The sequence below is a fragment of the Elgaria multicarinata genome, chromosome 6 (genome assembly GCF_023053635.1).
Source record: "Elgaria multicarinata webbii isolate HBS135686 ecotype San Diego chromosome 6, rElgMul1.1.pri, whole genome shotgun sequence".
In the NCBI taxonomy this organism is placed as follows: Eukaryota; Metazoa; Chordata; class Lepidosauria; order Squamata; family Anguidae; genus Elgaria; species Elgaria multicarinata.
The window spans coordinates 41,140,475-41,163,099 of NC_086176.1; the positions used below are offsets into that span (position 1 = coordinate 41,140,475).

General features: G+C 40.4%; 1 protein-coding gene across 3 annotated transcripts in view; it reads left to right on the plus strand.

Annotated features, from left to right (window-relative positions):
• The window catches only part of PTPRD (protein tyrosine phosphatase receptor type D), a 1,062,283-nt gene that overhangs the window by 1,010,617 nt on the left and 29,041 nt on the right, over positions 1-22,625 (plus strand). For all 3 annotated transcript variants that reach the window (XM_063129268.1, XM_063129265.1, XM_063129267.1), the window contains 2 exons: positions 5,138-5,257; positions 6,472-6,626. In XM_063129268.1, coding sequence (XP_062985338.1) covers positions 5,138-5,257; positions 6,472-6,626 — 275 coding nt within the window. The remainder of the gene's footprint in view (positions 1-5,137; positions 5,258-6,471; positions 6,627-22,625) is intronic.

A 22,625-nucleotide genomic window follows, 5' to 3' on the forward strand; every position in this document is an offset into this window, starting at 1 on the left:
AATTAGCCATATAATGCGCTCAATAAAGTTCCTAATTTTGCTTCTTGGGACATCTTGTGGGTAAGGATGGGATGGGAGGGAGAGACAGTTGTCAGATAATGTGCTACCTGCAGTATCCAAGGCTGTAAGCCTATATGGACCAGTTGCTGGGGAACATGGGTGGGACGGGGCTTTTGCACCATGTCCTGCTGTGTTGATCCCTGGTCGACTGCTGGTTGGCCACTGTGTGAACAGAGTGCTGGACTAGATGGACCCTTGGTCTGATCCAGCAGGGCACTTCTTAGGTTCTTAATGCCTGGCTACAATTTTAATTATCTTTTTATTTTATTTTTTAAAATATTAAATGATAGGAAATTTTTCAGCAGTGCTTTCAAAGCAGCTTATACTATAATAATTAAACATTAAAGAATTAATATTAAAAATCACAATAAAACAAGACACAGCAAAGCAATAAAATAAGATAGAACAGCAGCATAAAATCTCAGACACTTAATAGGCCTTGGCAGATGGAAACCATTTTACCTGCTGCCAAATCTCAAAGAACCCAATGATAGTACTAGATGCCCCAGAGATGGGGTGGTGTAACAGAAAAGGCCCTGTCTCCTGCCATAACCACCTCATTTGAGAAAGTGGTGGGACTTGGAATGGGGCCTCAGAGGCTAATGGGGAGGATCATGCAAGACGAGTCAGTCCTTGAGTACATAGGTCATTTTAATGTGTTGGGTCACTAGTGTGCAGACTAGAAAAACAATCTTTAATTCATACCTATCTTTAATTTGTGTACATATTCAAGAAGTGAGTTGACCAAATCTGGACCTACTGACTAATGTCTGTTTCATCCTAGTATCACTAGAGATCATTTCCCAGGATCCTAGGATGGATGAAATTCATGGTCCCTTTATACTGTCAATACCAGCCTATGCCACAGAACATATTTCAACACTTGGTACCCACTGATTTAGTATGCCTGGCAATAGAAAAAGGAGTGGGTTGCCTTACTTGAACGCTGCAGGCCAATGACATCATTCATGGCAGCATCCACAAGGTGTTTCCCTTGGGATTTATCAAACAAACAAGACTTAGCAGAAAAGTATCAGATTGTCCTGAAGCAAAGACTATTAAAAAAAAATTTCAATTAAAAAAAAACAATTTTTGTTACTTTCTAAATATTATAGCAGACATGATAATTTCCTTATGCAGCTTTTAAAGCATGTGCAAGTGTAAAATATGAATGAATGAATTGATATTAATTATTGTATTACTATTTGTCTAGTTCCAGTGACTTTGAAGCATAATAAGCATAATGACAATATTTAATTAACTTCGTTTCTGTCACTGAAAGAGCTCTGTTGGAGACCTTCTTCAAGCTGCATATTCCTCTGTACACTTCCAAAACTGCATACTTTTCAGATATAATTGTACCATACTCTTTGAGAGATAAATTTGAAATCACAGGTTTTGAATGACATGATAAGTTCAGAGGGGATCCTCCTGTTTCAGTGGGAGTGGAATAGATGAAAAGTGACACGATTAAAATGTAGATGTTCAGGTCTAGTTATATTTGGGATGTCTTGTTCTAAACTGCTCTTAAGGAGCTATGCAGAAGAGATGTTTACATGTCAGTGGCTGGCAACGTTAGGTTGGATCCAGATTAGCTCTTCCATATATATTGAAGGTCTCTTTCTATTCATGGAAGCCACAAGGCTCCATTGGAGTTTCTCTGCTGGAGAAGGTGGGGAGAGATAGACTGGGTTCGGACAACATGATAACCAACAGTGGCTTAAATAGTCAGCGGTGAGTTAAATAGTCAACAGTTGGTTATTGTGTCGTCTGTTGGGACTTTTTCACACCACAGTTGATTATTTTGGCCGAAATAACCAACACAAATAACCAACACTGTGCAGAGTTGATTATTTGAACAACTGTTGGTGATTGTGTCATGTGTTGGGCAACCTTGACTATTTAATTGCACACAGTTGGTTATTTTCAGCAACTACAGAGTCCCCTGGCAAGAGTGACCAAAGCGGCGGCTGCCACTCTAGTCCAGCCAGCAGAACTCACACGGGCTGATGGGATACCAGTGGGAGGACTGAGGGGGAAAGAGAGGGCAGGGGGATGTGTCAGTCAAACACACCATTGACTAATAGTCAAGTTGGCGCTGGCCTTAATCCACACCACGTGAGAATATAATCACGTCATGTGGGGAGTACCCCCTCGATAATCAACTGCGGAGTTGACTATTAACCCACCATAGACTACTGTGATGTCTGAATGCAGTCATAATCTTCACTCATTCCCCCTTCCATACTGCATCTTATGCTTTTCCGGAGCGATCCACCAGCCTTACAGGAAGAACAGTGGACAGTAGGGGAAAGGATGAATCAGTGGAGGTTCCTTTCCAACCCACTTCCTCCAATGCAACCAGAACTCCACTAAGAACAACCCTTTGTCACTGTAGAATATACTTTTGAGTTTTTTTAGTTTTTATTAACACCAACAGGAGAATTTCCAGTTACCAATGACCAATAAAGATACATTAAGCAAATATAGAGTGTGATCCAGCTATAGTTAAGCACCTTTAATCCATGTTGAGTTCAATGGGAAAGATTTAAGCACATGCTTAATCTACTGAATCAATGGGATTTAAAAGTGCTTATTTCTCAATGGTTTGTGCCAACAAGAGTATATTTTGTTTTACTCATGGACTAAAAGTTTGAAAATTTTAGTTAGACTGCTTTTTCAACTCAGTTGTTAATGGTTGGAACAATATTTCTTTATTGGATTTATATCCCGCCTTTCTACCAAGAAAAATGGCACTCATAGTGGTTTACAATTATAAATAAAACTTAATTAAAACAGTAACAAAACAAGTGCATTAAAACACAGCTAAATACACAACAATAACAGAATAAAAACAGCAGCCAACCCAACTCCTAAATGCCAAAGGCCTGCTTGAATAAAAAGGTTTTTGCCTGCCCAGTGGAAGGACCACAGAGAGGGAGCAAACCTAGCCTCCCTTGGCAGGGAGTTGCACCTTGGCCTGGGAGCAGCCAGCAAGAAGGTTCTTTCTTGCGTCACCACCATATGCAAAAAACGGTGGTATCGAAAGAAGGGCCTCTCCTGAAAATCTTAAGACTCAGGCAGGCTCATAGGGGAGAAGTCAGTCCCAAAGACCGATAGGTCTTTATAAGTCATAACTAGAATTTCGAATTCTGCCCAGAAACAGACCAGTAGCCAATGAAGCTGTTGTCACAAGGGAGCTATGTGCTTGCCCCAGTCAACAGTCAGGCCAGCTGGAATTTCTGGACAGTTTTCAATGGCAGCCCCATGTAGAGTGCATTACGGTAGTCCAAACAGGATGTAACTAAAGCATGCCTGGCAGTGGTCAGATTGATATATCTAGGAACAGGCAGAGTTGGTGCACTAAATAAACAAAGCACGGAGTATCTTTATAGTATAATATAATCATATAGTATAATATAATCATATATAGTATAATATAGTATAATATAAGCTCTTTAAAATATTTTAAAACTTTATAGCTTCCCAGAGATTGTGTAGTCTGTCACATTAAACACTAGGCTCTAGTGAGTAGCTGATACTTTGAAGCAACTGTAAAATCTTTAGCTATGGAGATGATAAGCCAATGCTTATATTAGAACCATTTTGCTTGCTAGCAGAAGCACAGCTTTGAAATAGAAATCTTCAAGTCCATTGCCTCAGAAGACCATCGTGCTCTTTGGAAGTAGATCATTTAAGGATTATAGTTTCACCTGACATATTTTGCAGCACCAGAAGACAAACATGAATGACTGCACAGGACTGGCCAAACACATTTTGTTGCCTGAAATGGACCCTCACAAGCCCCCACTTCCTCGTTTTTTGTCCCCACCCCTAACCTTCAGTAGACACTTGCTGGTCCCCCTCTCTGGGCAGACATTGGAACAGCAGTTTTCTAGCTACAACTAAAGTACTATCCTAAAAGAGCAAGGCGTTGTGCCGAATTCAGTTTTAGGGGCATTTTGCTGCAGTGGGAAAACATGTTTTGTTGCTGATTCCAGGCAGGAGACTATCTGAGATCTCACCCCAGTACCTTACTCTGTGAGGAAGGACATAAAGGTGGCAGCTGGCATTCCTTAATGCAGGCAGTCAAGGACAATGGGGGTGCCGTTTTGCCACCTAAAGCAAGGATCTCACCCTGGCTTATGAGAGAGCCGGTCCTGTTGGTGCCACATAGGACCATGGTTCCTAGTGGAGTGGTGTCTCTTGCCATCTTTAGAACCAGTTCAAAGCACTGAACGAGTCGCCACACCTCGAGGTGCTTCAGTGCATCTATGGAGACCGCAGGCTCCAGCATCTACTACAGGCACATGTCCCAGGAGCAGTTTCTTCCAGCCCCCCCTGGTCCTGTGCTCACCACAAGGAGAGAACAGTCACTGGTACTGCCCTCTCCCAAACATAACTGCAGTCTTGCTTTACTTGTTAGAGGGGATAGAGGAAGTCTTGCCCAACCATTTGCCTTCACTTATGCTGCTGCCCCTGGCCTCATTCTTCCAAGTTTCCAAAGCAGGTCAATTGAAGATTAATTCTGCACCCAACTGGAAAAACATACCACCCTTTTCGCCATACTAATTATGTATCTCCCCCTTTTTTAAAAAAAAACAAAACTGTGGCTACATACCAGACTAGGGATGAGTAAGGAAGCAGTCTCTTTTATTAGAGGAGATTGTTTCATGGGTTTTCCTTTTTCTACATATTATGTAGCTGTGCTGATGTACACCATCTGGTCCACTGAGTTCCAGGAGTACTTGTGGAGCATTACAAAAGTCCATGCTTTGCTCTGAGATATCCCCTATAAAACCTGCAATATCCTGACCCACTTGACATGCTGAGTGCAGAGGAAGCTATTTAAACAGTGTTACCCAAATGCACCATCCTCTTCTCTCTCTCCTTCTGGATAATCTGGATCATTTCCATGGCAGCTATTGTGTATGCTGTTGGGATATCTCCCATTTCAACATAGTAGTATTCTCTTTGGTATGTTTTCATTAATATTCAACTGCTGGCATTAAGTCGAAATGAATTGCGTTCATTTTAAAGTGAATATATCCCTACCTGAAATGTTTGCTTGTTGCAGGTCAAATGCGATCAATATTGGCCAAGCAGAGGGACGGAAACATATGGACTGATCCAGGTGACCTTGCTGGACACAGTAGAATTGGCGACGTACTGTGTTAGGACATTTGCACTTTACAAGGTACGTTTGTGTTATGTCTGTATTGGATATGCTTTGGTGGGGTGGCCAAGGGTTTCATTGAATGAAGAAAGAACTGAGTCACAAGCCAGTGTAGTGCTATCATGCATTAAGGAGAAGCTAGAACAAGAGTAAGCCATGTGGTGCCTGCAAGTACCCCCGGCCACCTTTCTTGGCAACCGCAAAGAAATTTGTAAGTCACAGATTTTTGAAATGGAGCATGTGAAGGGGTGGTGATTCAGAAGGAGAGAGAAAAAGAGAGGCAGATGGGTTGGCTGGCAGAGCGGGAAGGGTGCAGGAAGATAAAAAAGAATGAAATAGGTTTCTGTTGATGCTGAAAACTGAGTTAAAAGCGTGTTTAGTGTGTTGAGGCTCACTTCCCACCTCTGCCTTGTACTCAGTCTTTTGGGCAGCTTACTTGTTCATAGTGACTAGCCATACCTCCAATGATAGCCATTTTGTGGTGGGGCCCGAGATAGTTTCTCAAATTGCCAAATGTGCCTTCGGACCCAACAAGTTTCCTTACACCTCAGCTAAGGTCATTGTATTATTTTTATACACACCCACACCCACACCCACACCCATATATTCCCATAGGTTCCTACAACTGGAAATTACTCCAAGGGCCACGTAATCCAGCTCTTGCAATAATTAGATTCCCAGAATTGAATCTTATTTATCTGATGCCCATCCAGTTTGCTCTCCAAAATTTTCGGGGAAGAAAATTCTGTAAAATTCCGCCATCTTTACAATTATGAAGCATTTCTTGAACCAAAATCAGTTTTGTGGCATCTTTTGCACATTGCTCTTTATTCTTCCCTCTGTGAGCCTAGTAAACAATTCCTTTCTCTAGTGTCATGCTATGAATATTTTCATTTTGATCTCCTTTTTTTCTAAGCAAAGTACAGTTGATTCCTTTAGCTTTTCCTCATGCTAAATGTTTTATCAGCTGCCCAGTAACCCCTGTTCAATGTAGCTACAGCCGAATTCGTCAATGTTAGTGCTGTGCATGCATTGTCCAGCACCATCATTGAATACTTCATTTTTGTGATAAATCCAAGGCAGCTAGCTATTGAATATGAGTCACAGCTCTAGATTAACCACAGATTTGATTTGGCTGGCAAGCCCAATCTCATGGTGATGTGATATTATGTCTTCATTCTGGAGCACTGCTATGGCATTAAGCAGTCATTTCAACCAAAATTCTTATGTGGCAGAACGGATCAAGTGAGAAGAGAGAAGTAAGGCAGTTCCAGTTTACTGCCTGGCCTGACCATGGAGTTCCAGAACACCCGACACCATTCCTAGCTTTCTTACGACGAGTCAAAACATGTAATCCTCCTGATGCTGGACCAATGGTTGTTCACTGCAGGTAAGGGCAGGCTTTGCTGTAAAACCATGGCCAAGAATCATGAAAATGTCATCTCCCAATATTTCATGATTTAGTATTCTAAATATTGCAGTATACTAATACATTGATTTACATTTATCTACTTTCGCCTTGTCTAACAGTTCTCATTATCTGAATACATGATAGTTGAAGTCATTGTCCAGAATCCCCACCCCCCAAAACAACTGTGAGCTAGCTTCATGAGCCCAAGGGAGCTTTAGAGAGAGGTTTTTTTACCCAAACATCAACTGCTTTTGAAATAGAGAGGAGTTGCTAAAGTAATTTGTGTTAATGTTTAGCAGGCTTATGGGTTCAAGGAAAAAACTCAAAAGAACCACTGGCTGCTTTTAGGATCAAGTTGCATGTAGATCTGTAAATCTTAGAGTCGGGGTACAGAGTCTTCCTATGCAGAATATCCCTGTGTGCATTCAGATCTTCTTATTTTCCTTCCTGTAAAGAGCTCCTATTGCACTGTCTTCCAACTTTCTGGAGCAGCTTTTCTGGTTTCAGGGGACCTCAGGAACTCCAATGTGTACATAGAGATTGGGTTCGCACAACATGATAATCCACACTTAAGGGTTGAGTATGGGTTGAGTGTTGGTGGTTGTTGTTGAACCGTGGGTTGTTGTGGCAATGTGATTTGTTGTGTTGCCTGAATCCAGCAACACTAACAAACCATGGTTTCTTAACCATTAACAACCCATGAAGAGAACCCATCATTTGTTGTTGGGTTGTGATCCATGGGTTGTTCATGGTTAACAAGCCATGGATTGTTAGCACAGCTGGGTTCAGTCAACACAACAACCCATGGTTCAATGTACAACCCACACTCAACCGATATTCAACCTTGAGTGTGAGTTATCATGTTGTGTGAAACCTGTGGCTCCTCTCACACACTGGAAACACTTTTGGGGGAAATGATGGAGCAGATGGTGTGTGCACAGATCTTGGAATCTCTATCATCTGCATACAGTTCTATTCGTAGTACTTCTAAAAGTAAAAACATCTAATTGTCCAAACCTTGGATATCTACCTTTATTTATTTATTTATTTATTTTGAGTATAGAATGAAACTGAATCTGTTATGGTGATTTAGGCTAGTGTCAGTTTTGTGAATCTATGTTTTGTAAACTCTATCAGAATCTATGTTTGTAAAAACTAGCTTCTTCTGGCCCATTTACATATGCTAACTTCATATGTAAATTGTTACATATTTCAAATGTTTTAAATGTTTTAATATTGAAGTGTATTTAATTACATGTTTACCTTTTGTATATTTCTATTTATAGGTTTTAACTGTATATGTTTTAATTTTGTTAAGCCGCCTTGAGGCCCAGCATTGGGCAAAAGGAATGATGATGATGATGATTTATATCCTAGGACAGTATCCCATGGGGCTGCTCTGCCTCTGCTGATTCTGTTGTGCACACGGGATCCACTGCCTGCACAGCGGGGCTTTGGCACTTCTAAAAATAACATTGGAAATGAGAGGAAATGGTTGTTTCCCAATTGGTACAAGTCAGCAGAGCTCCCTTTTAAGAGCTCCACTTACCTGCCCTGTTCTGAAAACAAGCATATCCACTCATTTAGGGTTATTTTAAAAAGTACCAGGCATGTTGCTCAAGCAGTCGCTCCTGTGAGCGCGTAGGTGCAATTGGATACTAGCCCTAATTTGCTTACATGAAATGTGAGCTCCTCAGATAAGCAATTTTGAGCAGTTGTAAATAAAAGCAACCTGCTAGTGAATATACAACTTCCTTTAATAACTAGGCTGCCCTGGCTTCTTTTCACCTTCTACCCTCTATTACATTTATATCCTGTCTTTCTTCCAACCAGTTCAAGGTGACGCACATGGGTTTTCCCTCCGCCAATTTTATCTTCACAGCAACCCTGTAAGTTAGGTTAGTAACTGAGCCATGGTTACCCAGTGAGCTTAATGGTTGAGTGGGGATTTGAACCTGGGTCTCCCCAGTCCTAGGCCACAGCTAAACCTAAGGTTTATCCTGGGATCATCCAGGGTTCGCCCCTGCCTGAGCACTGGATCCCCTGTGTGTCACCTAGATGAACAGGTTTGACCCCTGGACGATCCAGGGATAAACCTTAGGTCTAGCTATGCCCCTAATCTGTCATTCTAATCACCACACTACACTGTCTTTAGGTTGCTCTCTCCCCAAAAAGAGTTGACAAGCTCATTTTGTCTTTTCTACATTTTCTTCAGCAAATGTCAACTTAAAAGTAAGTCCCAGTGAACACAATAGGATTGCCTTGTGAGTAAAAATGCATAGTACTCTACGGCTATTACTGCAGTAATCATCCACCTTCATTTTACCTCATTCCCAGTCTAACTAATGACTGAAATGAACTTATTTTATGAAGTCCTGCTCCAGTTTCACCCCCTTTTCTTTCAGAACTGAGCAAACTGTGTTGATGTTAGATAATAAAAAAACATAATCATAAACATATCCAAAATCAGCGTTTCATATCTAAATTTGAGAGATGCAACTGAAAGAAATGACGTGAAAACTGGATGTAATTTTCATGAGTGCCAAAAAAGCTTTTAACACACTATAGCTAAAGAAAATAAAGATAAAAACAAACAGTTACGTTTGGCAACAGTGATAAAGCACTGGGTGAATTGTTTTCTTTGCTGGTTATCTAGGCAAATTAAGTTTCTGATTAGAGCATGTGATTGGCCCTCTATAATCTATTCCATTGAAATTTCCTTTAGACTGTATAGCCCAGTTACATATTATGACCCCATTCCAAAAAGCTGGTTGCTATTTAAATTAACAGGATGAGTTAGTTGTGGTTGTCTTCTCCCACTGATTTCAGTGGGACTTAAGACATAACTAACTTTCTCATGATTATAACTATGAAACCATCACTTTAAAAAAAAGCAGAAGCAGCTGCAAATTGGCCAACAGTTATCTGACAATTTCTACAGGAAAACAAAATGGAGAACAATGGCTTTAATTGCAGGACTCAACAAAGTTACATTTAAACTGCTTTGTCCATCTCTGTTCAGAGCATCTAATCCATGCATCTTTTCTTGGCTGCTCAAATGTGCTGGCCCTGCGAAAAATAAAAATAAATAAATCTCCAAAGCAATTTTTGCTCTGACAGAGGCAAATAATGCATGCACACTCACATTTTTTTGGGGGGGGGGATATCTACAAAGCACAGTTCTAGCTTAACATTAGAACTCCTTGCAATCTAGGTTCTTAGTTCATTGGGGAAAGGACCTGTTGTTTTGTTTACTGGATGTTTGGTTTATTGGTGTTATTCCATAGAGTACTATGGGCACTGATGGTACTTTAGTGATAATAATGATAATAATGTTCCACCCTGCAAGCTGCCACTTACATCTTCTAAAAGTGGGGTACCATTTGCCAAAAAGCAGAGCAGGTCCTGATGAATAACTTATATGTGCCTCATTTAGATACACATTATTTCCTCTGCATAATGTTCTTCTTATTACAGAGTAATTTAGCAATATCATAGTCCAATTTCTGCCTCCATACTGATGTGCTTTAATTTGCAAAATTAAATATCCTTTTAATGAGCACATTGTTTGAAATGAAGGCTTGAATTTTAGGAATCTGCAATAGACAGAGTGTAACATGTGGTCTATTGATAGCAGAGAAAGCACATGGTTGCATTTGAAGTTGGATTAATGCTGGCAAACAGGTGCTAATCAGATCATAGTGGAATAGCACCAGAGGGCATCTGGAAGCTTTTTTACTCTGTTTTCAGAACTTCACAGAAATCTGAGCAGTTGCTTCAGTAATGTTGCCCAGTATCTTCATGTAAAGACACAGGCCTTCATTCCCTGTAATTCTGTACCAGAGCAACACTGGGCAATCCTTTAGGGGACTTTTAACTTAATGAAGTGTTCATACACATTGCTAATGTTTTAAAAAAAAGAGCAATGGAAAGAAGGGGAACAATTTAGATAAATGTGAATTAGAGAGTTTAATGAACACTCTCACCTGAAATACAGGAACAGGTGATTAGATAAAGGTGCTAAAGATAACTTTTTGTAAACTGTTAATATAGGGCTTGGAGGATCCAAATTTTATACCAATGACCTCCATTTTAATAGCACAACTTTGCTTCATATCTTTATTGATTGATTTACAAAATTTGTATACTGCTCCATATCTGAAACAGATATAAGAATTAAAACAGTAAAAGATACAAAAATTGAAACACTGTTACTATACTAAAAAACACAAAATGCCAAAAAAAAAAAAAAAAGCCAAGGAATGCTTCCTAGAATATCTTTCTGATTTTGGAGACATTTCGAGACAATTGCTTTATTAGGGCCAATCCAGTCATACAGCTGCCATCCCTCTTTAAACAAACATTGAAAGAAAATAAGGGCCAATTCGCATTTTAGTTTTTGAGGTGTATACAAAAGCCGGTGTGTTGATACAAAAAAAAATGCACACACAGTACTATCAATGGTGAACAGCTCAGGGGTATTTCATTGACCACGTTTCAATGCAATAAACATAGAACTGAGGATCCAACATTTCCCATTCATTTATGCTGAGGGAATCCTGCCATTTAACTGCATGAACATCATTTGCAATTAGCACCCCTGTGTGTGTTTTGTGCCACATTTGGGAACTTACTCTAAGCGTTAAGTGTCTGTCAGGTTTTCAGGACAGGTCATGTGACCTATCAAAATCACAAGTCAAGTGAAATGCAGCTGACATCCCATTCCCCCAAAACAACACACTTGAAATGCAGAGCCCATGTGTCACTGCCAACAACAACAGCAGCAGCAAATTGAAATGCTTGGATGGATTGTATGGACATATAACCTTATGTCACATGTTCTGCTCAATCCACAGTGAAACAGGAAAGCCCAAACCAGAGTCTTATGCCCACTCTGCACCAATTTTGGACAGTACCCACACTGGTTATGTGTGAGCCACCTTTTAGAATAAAGATATGATTTTTGAGATTTTAGCTTTTTTGTGTTTCAGATGCTGAGAATTAGCATACATTTGGATCTTGGTTTTCCATTATGTGGAAAATGTCCTCTATAGTCGTATTCAGGCATTCCTAAAGGGGGTGTAGATAACAAGCAAGGAAAGAGAGGGCACATGGTCACATTCATCGGCCTCTACTTGTGGAGGGTGACTGTCTGAAGAGGGAAGCCTCCTGTAACTGTGGGGGCTCTCCACGCTGAAAAATCAGCAATGGCGTGGAGAGCCCCCATGGATGCATGAAGCTCGCCTCTTTAAACAAACGCCCACTGTAGAAGACAATAACATATGAGGTGGGGCTGGCACACACTCTCTCTCCTCGTATATTACCTATATCCACCTTAGGAAAGACTGAATAGGGCATCTATCTATCTATATGTCCATCTATGAATCTTAACTTTTGCCTTAAAAATCTTTATTTGCTTGATTTGAGTCTTTCCGGTTCTGTACTAGGATATCTATACTTTCATTAGGCTTTCACTCATATAGTTCTTTCTAGCACTTCTATGGTGATGACTGTTTCTATATTATCCTCTTCTGTTCTAACACCTCTTGTTTGTCTTTCTATGGCATCTTTGGATCACTCAGTGTCATCTCAAACTTAATCTCAACAAAACCAAATTTTACTGTTCTCCATTTTGGTCTTTTCTCTTAACCTTTATGGTGTTCCTACTCGCTTTTCTTCTCAACTTTATTATCTAGTTGTTATTTTTTATTCTGCTTTAACTTTCTCTTATCATGCTTGCACTGATAATAAATCTTGATGTTTTTCTCTTCCTAACATGCCTAAGACTTGTTCCTGTCTTTCTCCTGATACTTCTAAAATACTTGTTCATTCTATTACATTTCTCAGTTTGATTACTATCATGTTCCCCCTCATTCTTTATCTCATTTCTAACCTCATGTTTCTATTATGAATGTTGCTGCACAACTTATTTTCTACTCTTGCTACTTTAGTCCTTGTACTCTTCTCGTTTGTGGACTTTCTTGATTTCTGCTTCCATTTTATATGTACATTTCTATCTCTCACCTTTAAATCCCTTCTTTCATTTGTACCTCCTTATCTTTAATTCCTTTTTATTGTATTTTCCTTTTTTGTACTCTCATTTCTTCTAGTACATGTCACTACAATTCTGCTCTTTCTCATACTTGTCCTTTCTTTTTTATCATTCCTTATCTTTGGAATTCTTTCCTCACTGATAGTTATTCTGCTACTTCTCTTTGTTCAAACAACGGCCAAAGACTTGCCTCTCCCACCTCAAACTTCCTCTGATTGATTTTCTTCTATTGTAGACCTCCCTTTGCCAAGCTTTTCAAGTCTGCCTCTTTCCTATTCCTTTCTCCCATGTGTGTCACATCCTTAGACTGTAGCCTTTGGACAGAACCATGCATTTTTACAATTGTAAATCATCTCATTGCAAGCACTATATAAAGGCATCAGTAAATCTGAAATGCAGGTTTCTGCAGTTTCAAAAAAAAAATTTTTTTTTGGTCTGTTCTAGAAAAGTGGGATACTTTATAGTCTCCTCTACTTCTGATGTTCAGACTGTGAGAGTTGTTGCTTCTGTCACCAAAACAGCACAATCCATTCTCAAGAGGACACTATCGCATGCTTGGGGGTGGACCTAACATTTGTAGAAGTACTATCTATCTATCTATCTATCTATCTATCTATGAAGAACCTTAATGGGCAGGGACACAGTCCAATGAGGACTGAGCAGACCATGGAATTTGCTGAGTGTCTGTTGAAGGAGGGAAAGAAAGCTGGGGTGGTGATGGAATGGAATGGACTGGCTGGAATTCTGAACAGGAAGCACTTCATACTGCAGCATTTAGTTGCAGATCCTACTTGTTACTCCTTAATTGTGCTTTATGCTCCTTTTAAAACATTTAAGTTTGCAGCTTTCTTCTTGTCTTTATTTTGAAATCCTTTGATCTGTTAGTGAGTGCCAGTCATGACCCTTATGTGGACACCTGAACGTCTGTTCAGAGATATCTTCTAAGGTCCTGGCATTAAATCACAGCGTATAGGACACAGTCTGCAATTCTAAACGTGCTTACTAGGAAATCAGTCCCACTGAACTCAATGGCCCTTATTCTGAGTAATGTTTAGGATCGATGTGAACACTCTATCCTCTTTGCCACAACTAATGCAAGTGCTGAATCAAAAATAGACCGTATCTGAATATGTCTGGCAGAATTCATTACTGATGGACTGAATATAAACATTCAGTGAGTTCCAATCTGTTCGTAGCACAGCACTACAGTTTCTTCTTCATCAGACCGTGTGAATGCCTAAGTATATATTATACAAACATTTGCAAGCCGCTCAGTACAAATTAGTTTTGCTTAATTACTATTCAGAAGGTCCCCCAGGTTTCCTTGATGGTTAAACCTGTACAGCCTGAACCTAATTCAGAAAACTAAATTGTTGTTTTTTCCCCTCACTAAGAGCATGTAAGCACTTTTTAAGAATAAATCAACCAACTTGCTGAAACCTAAATCAAAGACAGGCATAGTGCAGAATGTTCAAGTGTAATGTGATGCCACTGTGATGTGGTGCAGAACCATTTCCAGTGTAATGTGGTGGAGAATCTCTCGCTTTATGTGCCCCATCCTGAAGTAATGCTGAGTAGCAAGTATGTTGGGGGTAGGTCTGAATAGCAAGTGAGGTGGGACTAACCCTCATGACCACAGAGGAACAGCTGAAGCAGCTGAAAGCTTTTATTGATCAGCACCAGGGGTGAGCAAGCTCAGAAGCAATGCACGGGATGTGCTCACCATGCTTTTTTTGTTCTAATAAGCCCCCCTGTATCTTTGAAAGTTGAGGGACAAAGAGCAGTGTAATAGGTGCCACTTTCCCCATAACTGCACCCCAAGCTGGGTATGGCTGCACCTCTTTCAGCTGTTTTCAAAAGTATAGAATAACTGCTACAAGAAAAGGTAGCAGAGCAGCTGGTTTGACTCCCATCCTGCATGGACATTTATGACAAAGGTGCTTGTTCAGCTAGCAGTACAAAAAGTTAGAGTGGAGTGCTTGGTGTTCACTGTTCTTCGAGGTGGTGTCAAGGGTAGGCAAGGTCAGGCACCCGCCGTGGGCTCATACCCTAGCAGGGACCCACTGAAAAGTGCCTCCTGGACTTTCTCCTCCTCTTCTCCATTGCAACCTGCTTGCTCACCTGACTTTCGCTGTGGCCCAGACAATGGTGGTAGTGATAAGGAGGTTCAGTAGATGCCATTGCCTAGCTGTTTACTGGTTCTCTGCCTGCCAAGCAAACAAGTCACAGCAATAATGAGAAGATGAGAAGTTAGGCTCGCTGAGAGAAGGGGCTGTGGAGGGTGTTTTGCCCAAGGGCCTTCAAAAACCTGGAGACAGCACTGGCCCTTTCCAGTGCATAGAGGGGGCTTGCTTGCATTCTGCAGCCATCGGTGTTTGGGTTCTCTTGCACGCCTATCTCTTTTCTGGAGATCCAATGGAAGATGTGCAGGGGGGCTGCTCTGAGGCATAGGCCAGATCTACACCAAACAGGATATTCCACTATGAAAGCGGTATATAAGAGGCAGGAGCCCCACTACTACCTTATAGCAGTACTGAAGTGCACTGACAACTGTTGGGGCCCATTGACACATACCATATACCACTTTCATAGTGCTATATACGGCTTGGTGTAGATCTGGCCATAGTCTGTTATTGCTGCTATTGTTGTTCTTGATAGTTTTATTGTTTTTAATTGCTATTTTATTGTGATTATGTTTTCATTGCTTTTAATATTTTAACTTTTTTAATGTAGTTTATTGTTGTAAGCCACCTTGCGAGGGCTTCTGCCCTGAAAGGCATCCAAGAAATGTTTAAAATAAAATAAAATAAAATAGTCTCCCCCGGTAAATAGTTTTCCACCAAATATTTTGCCGTTAGATTAAAGTTCAATTTAGTTGGCTAAACAGTCCATGTACTAAATACTGTCCTCCTGTGTGCATTTTCTTTACTTAAATGGAAATACCATGCTTTAACTTACCATCAGTCTAAGTTAAAAGCACTCCTTATTTCCAGATATTTATCAAGTCCTGTGAGTCCTGTAATTTCCTTTGACCTGTGCTGTGGTTTGATACATTATTTGATCAGCATTCTCAATGAATCATTTTATCCACATGTATTTAGTTAATTTTTTCCTGCCTGTGTTTATATATACTCTGTAAGGGAAAGGAAGCCTGACTGCTCGCAGCTGAGTCTGGTAAAAGAGCAATTAGTTTCTATCAGAGCCAACAGCTGTCTGTAATGAATTCTGAATTAAAATTACGAGCAAAGAAAAGAATCTAGCCATCTGCAGGAAGTGTGAAAATATTTTTATAACCCTAATAGCTGAGATCTGGACAAGGGTATCCGTGAGATTTCCCAGCTGTACCTACAGTGAATTCTCAACTAGCCACAGACACAAAGCACACCAGAATACATTGCATCAATTTTGGCTGCTCAACCTCTTTGGCTGCACTTGAACCAGCCTGCATTTTGATCTAAAGTAATCAGCATGAAAGCCTTCCTTTGTCAAAAAGGAAAAAAAAAAGCATTTTTCTGTGCCCTCCAAACAGAAAATGTAGCTGTAAAAATAGTTCTGTTATCTTTGCATGGAGGCTTTCCAATCAGTGTTCCATTACTGGGATATTTTCTCTCCAAAAATGAATAATCATCATTAACTTGATAAGATTTTTTCCCCCTCCCAGATTGTTCCTTCCAACTGAATCTTGAGTTGTGGTATTGGTTTACTTGTGGCATTTGATTGTGTTTCCACTCCACATGTTGTAATCCACCATATAACCTTCCTGATGCTGTTTCCAAAGCATAATTCAGCCCATATGTCACAGTCTTGTTTGTGAAAAGGGCAAACTGTGTGATGGTAGAAGCCATAACTTAAAATGCTTTGTTTATGTAAGATCCCAGCTTCAGTCTCCAGCATCTCCCATTAAAGGATGCCAGGTTGGCAACTGGTGCCAGCCAGAGAAGACAGTAGCTGTCCTGATAACCTATTAAAATGTGGGGTGATAAATATATAAATACATATGGAGCTAACTGAACCCATTATCTAACTCAGTAGAAGGCAATTCCTAATATCCAAAGCCCCTTAGAGTTGTGAAGTAGAAGAAATTGTGAAACAGAATGCTTATTTCACCACATTATGAAATATGACAGATGAAATGTATTTATCTATTACATTTTTATCCTGCTCTTCCTCCAAGTACCCAGTGTTGTGTAGTGGTTAGAGTGTTGAACTGGACTCAGGAGATCCAGGTTCTAGTCCCACTTGTCCATGAAGTTCACTGGGTGACTTTGGGTCAGTCACAGACTCTCAGCCCAACTACCTCGTTGGGTTCTTGTGATGATAAAATGGAGAGGAGGAGGACCACGTAAGTTGCCTTGTAAGAGGAAAAAAGCAAGTTATAAATGTAATAATAAATGAAATGAAATGAAAACACAGGGCAGCATACACATTTCCCACCCACACCATAACTCCCCTGTGACGTAACCTAACCTCAAAGTTAGTGAATCACCAGTGAGCCTTATAGCTGAGCTAGGATATGAAACCCTTCCTTCCTCACCAGTTGTGCAGTTGTAAATGTTGAAGTGCAGGGAGCCCCCTATGGAGATTCTAAAAATGCAGGCAACCATTTCTAGCAATTCTAGGGGCAGGCCTTCATAAATTTTAGGGGTCTTAGTTGCCTGTTCAAGAGCAAGCCACCCACGGAGAAATTCTGTACATTGCAACAGGGAGACGTTGCAGCAATCCATTTAAATCCATTTCCGACCCAGCTACTATGAGGGTTGCCACTGAACTTAGAGGGAGCTGGGAGCCTGAGGTGGTTGGGGTAGAGCTAGATGATCGTGGCATCCATGCTGCTACTCACAAAGTCTTGGTGAGCCCTAGCTGCACTTCAACACCGCTCCTCAGTCTCAGTGCAAAATCACCTGTCATGTTGTGCCTCAGGGAAGACTCCTAATAATTCACAGTGGCTGAGGGGGTGGAGAACAGTGAACTTCCAGTCACCATCTACTGATAGTCCCTTGGGACTATCCATCCTGTGGAGCCAGTAACTGTCTCATAAATGCCAAAAGGTACTACCTAATCACCGCCCTCTTATCAAGCAGCCTTGCTTGATAAGAGACTTCCAGTGGCTACAGCTAACCCACATTTCCTTGCTACACAATAGCTGGGAGGGCAGGGGAGTAAGAATCCGGCCCCACTAACACACATGTGCTGTTTTCCAGGAAGTTTATTTCTCATGTCACCTGCTAGTCAGCCACAATGGCTCATCATTCTAGTTTATGTCTATAAAAGTCCACTAATAAGCGGTCTTAATAAAGCCACTAGGAACATGATCTAATTCAGCATCTAGTGAAGGGGTTGCTCTTGGTTCGGCTCATGCCATTTAAGCCAATGGAAATGTTGCCCCTAACTTGGGTTGCATTGTATTGCACCTCAGTCTTTCCCCTAAAAACATCTTGATTTGAGGAAGGGAACAAGAACAAGCAGTCATACAGAATCTCTTGCGATTTCTAACCATGAAAGCTTAAGAAAACAAAGCCATCAAAACAAATTCAAGCATTTAGTTTGAAAGACTATTTCCCGGTCTGATTGTTACATATACAGGCAGGTTAAATGACATTATAAAGTGGTGCTCATTTATGACAGGGCTATTGAGGTACGTTGCTTCCTAGGGTAATATTCTCCATGTTTTCATTTCATAATGTGCTAATTAGCTATGCAGAATCTTTTGCTTCTAAACTTGAGTCATGCCTCTCTTTCTGTTCCCATCTTAAACCTCTAAATAGCTTCTAATGGTAATGACTTGCTTAGAGAAGATTGTGCCTCTTTGCTGCTTAGTTCCTTTGTTGATTAAAACTGAAGTTTAGGATCTTTGAAAATCATCATCTTCTCCACTTAGATACAATTTGATTCGGTGATATTTACAACTATTTTGTGTGTAATTTTATGGTTCTCGTTTCATGTATGGTGGATCATTATTATTCTTATTCCTTTTGCAGAACTAAAGCAGAGATATAGGGTGCCATTTTAAATCTGTCTCTTTTAAATGAGTGGGACTCTGAAATGCTTAACTTTGGATGGCCCATGGACAGTGACGTCAGGGGCTGGGCAGAAATCTAAAGTTAAATCTGAGTCAAGTCTAGCAATCAGCTCACCAGGTGCACTGATTCTCAACAGAGCAATAATCAGATTTTACAAGGCACCTTTTGTCAGAAGCCATCACACGGGGGGACTAACCTGTGCCTCTGCCTCTTGAGCCCAAAGGGAAATAAGCAGAGAAGTGGGCCATTGCAGTCAGTGTGCTGCGGTCCTGGTCAATGATAAGAAGGGAAGATCACTGGAGGTAGGGTGGGCTAGATGAAAGGGAGTGGACAGCTGTCCTTTAGGCATCAGAACAGTACTAAGAACTGAGGCCATAGCAGTAGGTGTTGTGCAATGAGTTGCCCAAGCTCCTGGCCCCTGACATCAGAGAGAGGACCTATGTAACCAGATAGTCCATACATATTGGATTGATTTGTTTCTTGAATGTTAATTTTTCACTCATAAATTTAGGTTTCAGGGGAAATCTCACTCTTGAACAATTGTGTAAAATCCATTCTATCTGTGTTTTGCAGATTGTCAGGCACCTTTCTTCTGTCGTCCAAAGTCCCACAAAACACGCATTTTCACACTTTAGCCTATGGGGGAAATATGCATTTTTGGCCAGGTTTATTTATTTTTGTATTTGTCTATGATGCAATTTGTGCAAAATTCCCAAAGGTAAGAGAAATGGTCTGTGAATTGGTGGAATTTGCCTGACAGTGGAAACACCATTCCGCTGCAGAATCTATGGGTCAGATTCATAAAAATCTGATTTGGTTCCGTTGCAGATTTCACTGACATCTCTACTCTTGACTTCTTAGACCCAATGTACATGCTTTATTGGCATGACTGCCACCAAAATCCCAAAACGCATACATGCCTCTCTGAAAAAGTGCTTGTGTCGATACTCATGTGGTTTAGGCTGATTAGAACCACATTTGAGAGACCACTCAAAATGCAAAGTCTCCCAGGTGTACACAAATACAGAGAGTCATTGCAGTATTAGAATAATAAGTAAATTGGGCCCCAGTCTTTCCATGACTTGGAATCACAAAAAGGGAAGGGAATAATAAGTATCATTCAATGCAACTCTCCATTCACTTATACTATACGTGATGATTATGGATAGCATTTTTCCCCCAGTGGAAATCTAGTAACCATAAATGGCTGTGATTAAGCTTGCTGTGTGTACGGCTTACCTCTTGTATTAGGCACAATTAGTTCCCACTGGTTTAAGATTCTATTGTAAACATGATCCTACCTTACTGCAGGTATTGTGAGGATAAAATAGATAAGTATACTTAAAGTAGACGGCACTCTGCAACATATACCTACATTATTCCTACTGATATGTACAAAACATCTATTGTTGCTTTATACAACTTAATCTACAGTAAGGAAACATTTCCTACCATGTGATGGACCCTGCCCTGTTCTTATTGACAATAAGTGATGATTCTTATTGACGGTTAGTGATGATTCTTCCCCCCCCCCCTTACCTTCTCTAAGGTAACATTTAATTTTAAAAAAACCCAGTTATCACCTGATCTCCCCACTTCAATTCATTTCCTTTGGATCTTTTTTCTACTGTTAACAGTGTGCAGTTTCACCAGCTTTTCATCAATTCCAGATTTTCCCTCTGTAGCTTTCTTCTGAATCCTTGCTTATCCATCATTGTAATGAAAGGAATGGTACTACTTGTGCAAACCCTACATACCATTAGCAGAAGAAATTGTGCTAGCGGAGCAGGATGGCCTTTTCCCATTGAGCAAGTGCTAGTGGACCACTTTGTAAACCTAAGATCTGTAAGTGGCTGCACAAGCAAGGGGTAATCTACATGGCCACAGAATCAGAAGCGGATTTTCTTGAAATCACTGTGGTCTATCATCGGCACACAATGCAAGAAAAGTGGAGTACACAGGACTTGAAACTTTGGGGTTGGGTGGGCAGTATGAGGGAGGAGAGCTGAAAGTCATCAAACCTGGAGGTGCCACTCAGCAAATGGGAGAGACTTGTTTCCTGCATCTGTCCAGGCAACCTGCTGCTGCTGCATTCCTTTGAATGGGAACTGCAAGCTAAGAAAGCAACTACTTTGCAATTCTGGAGGCTTTATGAATAAAAAAAGGCAGACTATATATTCTGCCTTGGGAAAGCCAAAATTCTGCAATTGTGGAGGCTAGGAACAGCGCTGTAGCAATTTTAAGAATTGGAAAGGTAGGCTAGGTGCTCCCACTGAAAAAAGAAAGTACAGTGCAATTCTGAAAGGGAGAAACAGCGATTTTATGTATTGGAAAGGCAGGCTAGACTCATTGGTGTGCCACCATAAAAGCCACAGTACATTGATGTGAATGAAAAAGCAATCCAGTGAGAGATCATCAGGAGAATTGCCCTTACCCATCATGCTTCTTGATCCACTGGACTGACAAAATACCTTCCAGCATTAGGAAATAAAAAGCTAGTGCCACTGGACAGCTCATTCTCTTTTTTCCTGCACCAGGAATCAATGGGTTGGATCAAAGATAAGCCTTCCTTATAGTAGACCTATTGAAAACTATGGGGTTTAAATTAGTCATTATGAACTTAAGTCCCATTAATTTCAATGGTTCTAGTCTAAGTAAGACTTCAGCCGGATCTACACTACTGCTTTAAAGCGCTTTATAACAATTATAAAGCGCTTTAACTGCTTTAAAGCGCTATAAAACTGTTATAAAGCGCTTTAAAGCAATAGTGTAGATCCAGCCTTAGTCTAGATCCAACCCATTGTCAATAATGCAAGAGTAGTGGCTGCCATCAGCAGTAATGTGCCAGTGCTTCTCTCTGGCATGTAATTCCTAATCTATCGGTCACCATTGTCTGAACTGGAAACCTCCTGGGAACATGTGTATGGTGCCTTGAGCTCCATGAGAGAAGAAAATAGAAATGTACTACATACATTAAATAAATATTTGTATCCTGCCCTTTCCCAAGGAGTTCAGGGCACCTTACCTGCTGGTTATCCTTCAGTAACTCTGTGTATTATGTTAAGCTGAAATTGTATGCTATTTAATTCTAATGAATGGTCCTTAAAAAGATCAGACATACTGAACATGCCAAACACAAGATCTCCAGGTGAAAACACTCATTTGTGCAAATCTTGTAAGGTGTTTTTTTTAAAAAAATTACAATAATCCTCATAGCAAAGTTTGCTATGCACCTGGGGGTTTGTTTGTTTGTGTGTTTGTGTGTTGGGCAGTGCGATCTTATTAATCATATAAACCTTTTCATGAATCCCGTACCTTTTTATCAGGGTTTTTTAATATATATTTTAAAAATGCTTTATGTACTTACACCTCATAAATGCCAGTCTCAATATATCCAGAACTGCAATATCCAATCAAATTATCCCCTGATATATGTCAGAAATGTCCTAAATGGTTTTGGCCCATATTTTAATATCTTTGCTTTTCCAAATAAATGATCTGTGAAATCTAGTAATTGCAGTGACTTCCCTTGCCAGATCACTGAAGTATCAGTTAAGGGTCGGCATTGTAACAGCAACAAATTAATCGGAAAAGCCAATCTCCAACACACCCACACAATGGCTTCAGTGTGGAATGGCCCCCAAATGCCTCTTAATTTCCCTTTTCTGCATACTGTAGCTGTATCACATCATGGGACATTAAGCATATTTCAGCTCACAGGACTGACTCAGTTGTGTTTGTAGATACTGAAAACAAATGTTGGAACTGGATGAATGATAACATTGAAGCAATAACCATTTCCTAGTAGGCATGCCTGTTTAATGGATTGTATACTCTTTTGGCTTGTAAACATCACAATTTGTGTTGCTAACTGAAATAGAAGGTTCCCCCATTCCCGCCCCCGGA